The sequence below is a fragment of the Rhinopithecus bieti genome, unplaced genomic scaffold (assembly GCF_001698545.2).
Source record: "Rhinopithecus bieti isolate Rb0 unplaced genomic scaffold, ASM169854v2 scaffold_1251, whole genome shotgun sequence".
Lineage (NCBI taxonomy): Eukaryota > Metazoa > Chordata > Mammalia > Primates > Cercopithecidae > Rhinopithecus > Rhinopithecus bieti.
The window spans coordinates 648,712-653,910 of NW_016803325.1; the positions used below are offsets into that span (position 1 = coordinate 648,712).

General features: G+C 37.1%; 1 protein-coding gene across 7 annotated transcripts in view; it reads right to left on the minus strand.

Moving 5' to 3' along the window:
* IGSF11 (immunoglobulin superfamily member 11) overlaps window positions 1–5,199 on the minus strand; it is a 213,572-nt gene that overhangs the window by 97,432 nt on the left and 110,941 nt on the right. For 5 of the 7 annotated variants that reach the window (XM_017875339.1, XM_017875330.1, XM_017875312.1 and 2 more), the window contains exons 2-3: window positions 526–694; window positions 139–257 (exon numbers count right to left, since the gene is read on the minus strand). The exons of 1 other annotated variant lie outside the window; for it this stretch is intronic. In XM_017875339.1, coding sequence (XP_017730828.1) covers window positions 139–229 — 91 coding nt within the window. In that variant the 5' untranslated portion in view covers window positions 230–257; window positions 526–694. Of the gene's footprint in view, window positions 1–138; window positions 258–525; window positions 695–5,199 lie in introns of those variants that run through there. One more of the 7 variants, XM_017875344.1, reaches the window with a different exon arrangement.

The following is a 5,199-nucleotide window of genomic DNA, read 5'->3' on the forward strand; positions in this document are numbered from 1 at the left end:
AAAAAAAAAAAAAAAAAAAAATCTTTTTTAGGAGTTTTCCACTCCCCCCCCAATTATTTTTTTGCTTTGAAACATATATTATAACAAGTATTTTAAAGATCTATTGAAAATCCATCCCTCTTCTTAAACTTAATTTACCAGCACTTACGAGGAATCTCACATGATCTTTAACGACCACGACAGCCTCAGCTGATCTCCCCATCTCCCTCCTGGTCCACTTCCAATCCATCCTCCACAATGCTGCTAAAGTCGAATTGCTAAAAAAGCAAATTTAAGCAAGTTATTCCTCTGTTTAAACCCCTTGGAAGTCTTCCCACTGCTCACCGGATAAAGTCCAAATATCTGGTGCTTGCCTATCCTTCTGGCCCCATCTCTAGCCTCTGCTCCCCTTAAACCCTACCCTATTCTCCAATCATGTAGAACTACTTGTGGCTCCCAGACTATTTTATGCCTCTGTAACTCTGCTTACCCATTCTCTTTGCCCAGAAAGGCTAGCTCTCCCAGGCCCTCTCCTTTCCCCATTACCTCCTTGCTTCCTGAACTTCTATGGAGTTCTGTGAAGACTAATCACATCTTGGAGGATAAACAGAAGTTTAGCAAGTCCATCCTTCTAGGCTCACTTCTTCGGCCCCTCATCTTGCAAGACTTTCTTTGATGATGGACTCAGACTGTTTTCTGCAATTTCCTCTTGGAACTTTGGAATAAAAGTGGTTCTATCAACATATTCATTTGTATAAATTGTGATTCCTCACAAAACTCACACTCAATGAAAGGCAACCTGCATATACAAACCTCCTCACTTGTTTAGTTATTGCTTTTTTTATGTCTCTGGATCCCTTTTTGGTCTCCTTAACTTAACTGTAACAGAGAGAAGTAATGTCTTCTAGTGGTGGCCAACACTCACTTTCTAAATAAGTTTCCCAATGAATTTTGGTAATTGAAAATATAAGGCAAACAGTATCGATTCTTTCGACAATGTTTATTAGACATCGACTAATAAATGTGTGCCAGGCACTGCGGTAGATTCTGGCGACACAACAGTATACAAAAGAATTTATAGACACAGATTCATTTATAAAAACAAAGAACTTTGTAACTTACAAAGATACATTAGAGACCAACCATGGAGTCCAATCCACTCATTTTACAGTGGACAAAGTGTCTTGCCCAAATTCACCCATCTAGTTAATTGCAAAGATAAGATACAAGAATTTTCTCATTCAATGTCTCTCTCTTTCCAACTTATTTTACCAGTTTGAAGGAATTTTGAGTAATAAGATTAAACACTATTTTTGGTTTCAGATACGATATACATCTCAAAGTTTAAAATAATATTAATCTATATGTGAAAAGAGACTTGACACTACTTTTACAGAAAGAAAAGCAGCAACATAAAACAAATCTAAAGGGGATGAAATAACAGAAACCCAGCAGTGGAAGCTGAGTTTCATCTAAGTCAGCAGATGACATCTATTTGCACTCGTTAGCACTGCCTGGCATGTGCTACACCACCCCCTCGGGTAATTTACATTTTTTTAAAGCATGTATTTCTAAATTTAGGAAGTTAGGATAATCAGGGTGGAAAAGCCCATCTGTTTGACGTTCACTCCAGCTGCTGCAGATTCTGAAATGAAATTTGCGTATTTTCTTCTGTTTCATCTTACCCAGTCTGGAATACAATGGCATGACAGAGGCATAAACAGGTAGCTACAGGCAATGCATCCAATATATATTTTATTCGATCACACATTCCCCACGGTGCCTAAATAACACCGCCACAATTACACAAGCACATGCACTATTTATACACAGTGCATAAATATATCTGTGTACATTCATGGTACATACACATTTTTCTTGTGTAATATTTTATTGCAATGGAAAGACAGAGACAGAAAGGCGTCAAGAAGAGAAGATTTTTGACCCTGAAGAAGTTAAAATTAGTTTGAATAAGGCAGAAAAAGTAACTGAAATATTGCTTAGTTTTATTATTTCACTCATGTTATTGGAAACAGCATCAACGTGGATTCTGGCCTAAACGTTGCCACTTACATGCTGTGTGGTTTTGAAAAGATCACTTTACCTCTCCAGATTTTTAATTAAACGACATGCAAGAATAGAAGCAGGAGGAAAGAGTTGAGTATAAAGGAGAACCTAGAAGACTAAAGGTATCTTCCAGATCTACAATTCCAGGACTGTATGACAGCTATATAAAATTTCACAAGGAAGCCATTGTAAGTGGAAGAAATCTTCACCTTCTGGTTTGGAATTACCAACATTAAACCTTCAGAAGCAAATCAATAAATACCTCTTTATATACCTTTTCATGTACCTAAAAAGTGCATGAGTCACATACAGTATGCTAAATGTCTTTTTAGTAGTACTAAAACAACTTAGAAGTATTTTTAAAATAAACACAATTCAAAGAGAACTTTACTTTTCTAAACTATACAAATAAATTAAGAGATAGATATTACCTAGGATGATGTTTATTACTGCAAATAAACATCACATGTAATTGCTGATAAAGCCCCCAAAATGGAAGTATAAAAGTACCTCCAGAAATAAACATTTGCTGGGTCCACACATCTTTCCTAAATACCTTCCCTCTGTAAGGCACTGTGGTATAGGCAATATTGGCCAATGATTGTCTCAAACAAAATTATTAAACTTTCATTACTGCTCTTAGCAATAGTCATTTATTTAGAAATGAAAACAATGCTTGTGTAAGGTCTACCTTATTTAACACAATTAACTGCAGCGGTGTCAGAGACAGAGACCCTCTACCCACGACAACCCTGTCACTTCACTAAGGAATCCATTATAAACCTGGATGACACAAACAAAACTGAAAGGTTGTAAAAGCTTTAAAAAGTATATTTACCATGACTTAAGGACACCTAAGTACCTAACATAACATTTTTTCTGTGTCATGTTATTCTCCACATGCCTCTATTCCAGAGGTAAGTAAACACTTTAAGAGGCAGGGACTTGAGAAAAAACAATTTAGTGCCATCTCATTTTTTGCTGCCTAAGTTGTTGTTACAAATGTCTTTCGTCTATTTTTGCCTCTGCTATATCCTCAGTACCTAGAACATAGCCTAACACAAAGCAGGCACTAAATAAATACTTACCAAATATGAATAAATGCTTTAAAAAGCTGTTTTATAATGTTAAGAGCTGGGGAAAAGGAAAAGTTAGAGACTCCTATTCACTAAGCACCTGGTGCCTGAAGTCCATCACTTCATCCAGTCTAGCCACTTGGTGCGGGTAGGCATTACCTGTCCCACTTTTCACAAGAGAAAAACGATTCCAAGGTTAAACAGTACTCTGACCAAAGAGAAGAAATGGACCATCGAGTCTAACCACTGAATGGGGGCGCAGGTGCAAAACTCATCTGAAAGAGAGAGGGAGGACATAAAAAGAAAACCAGTCTAAGTAGACCAGGCAGAAAGGCTGAGCTAGGAAGTTTAGGGATCCAGTAAAAGGCAGCATGGGAAAAGAAGAGCTGCAAACACAAAGGTGTAACTGACTGGGCCAGAGCCAGGAAGGAGGAACAAAGGGTGTCACACTGGGCTGTGGGGCACAGAAGAGAAGGGACAGAGGTGTGGCAGTCCTCAGGAGTAAGGCTGTAACGGTCCTGGGAGCTGGGAAGCTGGGGAAGCCAGGTGGCATGTGGCATGTGTTCAAAGGTTCTCAAAGTAAAAACTGTCCAGAAATATGTCAATTCCAGCAAATAACAGCATGAACATGAGTGACAAAGACGATGGTCATTTATGGTAATTTATTATTCATGCTGTCATTCTTAATTCTTTTTTTAAAAAAATCTTTAGAAATCTAAGAGGAAAAGCCAATTTTCGCCAAAAGAAAGAGAACATTGTAAATATAGGATTATTGACTATGCAAGAAAATATTTAGAATGCTGAAGCAAATAGTTCAATGTGTACAAATTACATGCATAACAGAGCTTCAAATGAGTTACCATAGCTACCAAAGGATAATTAATTTTGAGGAAACAAAAGAAAAGACATATCATTAGGGGCAGTTTTCAAAGAGCTGAAATGATAAACGTGGCATCCAGATTTAACTCATGTTACTTCCTAACAGGAACTAGCAACGCTCCTTTCCGTACGACTATTTCTAACATTATCTCCCACACTCTTCCCTCCCCAGTCTTGTGTACCAGGCCACCTCTGTGCTAGTCTACATCCCACTTAGATCCTGCAAGACTCAATTAGTTTCTACCTGTTCCATAAGGTCTCTGACTCTAGTTGTACTTCTAACCTGACAATACAATTATCATGTATTGTTTATGAAATAAACGTGTATTAAGCACTGGCTAAGAAAGGAAAAAGAGGGTTAAACAAATAGGCAAGTGCATAAATTACAGTAAACAGATAAAGGCTAAAGTTTGAGCAAAGTTATATGGATGTAGGGGGAAAAAAAAAGCTAACTCTAGGGAAGACTTCACTTGTGAAGTGACATCCAAGCTGGGTACTAAAGCATAAGCATTATTTTCCAGGCCCAGAAAAAAGAAGAGTAAGGGAAATCTGAAGGTGAAATACAGTCATGTTTCACTTAATGACAGGGATATGTCTCGAGAAATGCATCATTAGGTGATTTTATCATTGTGTGAACATCGAGTGTACTTACACAAACGTAGACGGTAAATAGCCTACTACACATCTGAGCTATATGGTGGAGCATCTACACTACAAACCTGTAGAGCATGTTACTGTACTGAATACCGTAGGCAATTATAACACAATGGTAAATATGTGTATCTAAACATATTTAACACAGAAAAGGTACAGTGAATATACGGTGTTATAATCTTATAGGACCACAGTCACTGTATGTGTGGTCCATTGTTAACCAAAACATCATCATGTGGCTCACAACTGTAACTGTATTTTCCTCTTCTCTGTTCCTTAAGCCAGGAAGACGAGTTTTGGAAACCAAAGGAATTGAGCCATGTGATCTTATTTAACCTTTCTGATCATCATTTTTCTTGTTTATAAAATGAAAACAATGCCAGGTTGTGGTAAAAATTAATTATATAATGCACACTGAAAGACTAGTTAGGCATTCAAAATGTTTTTTCCCTTTTCTCCTCTAAAAGTATAAACTCAGTGGAGGCAAGAACTGAGTTTTTTGTTTCTTTGTTTTCCCTTTTTTTTTTTTTTTTTTTTTTTTTTT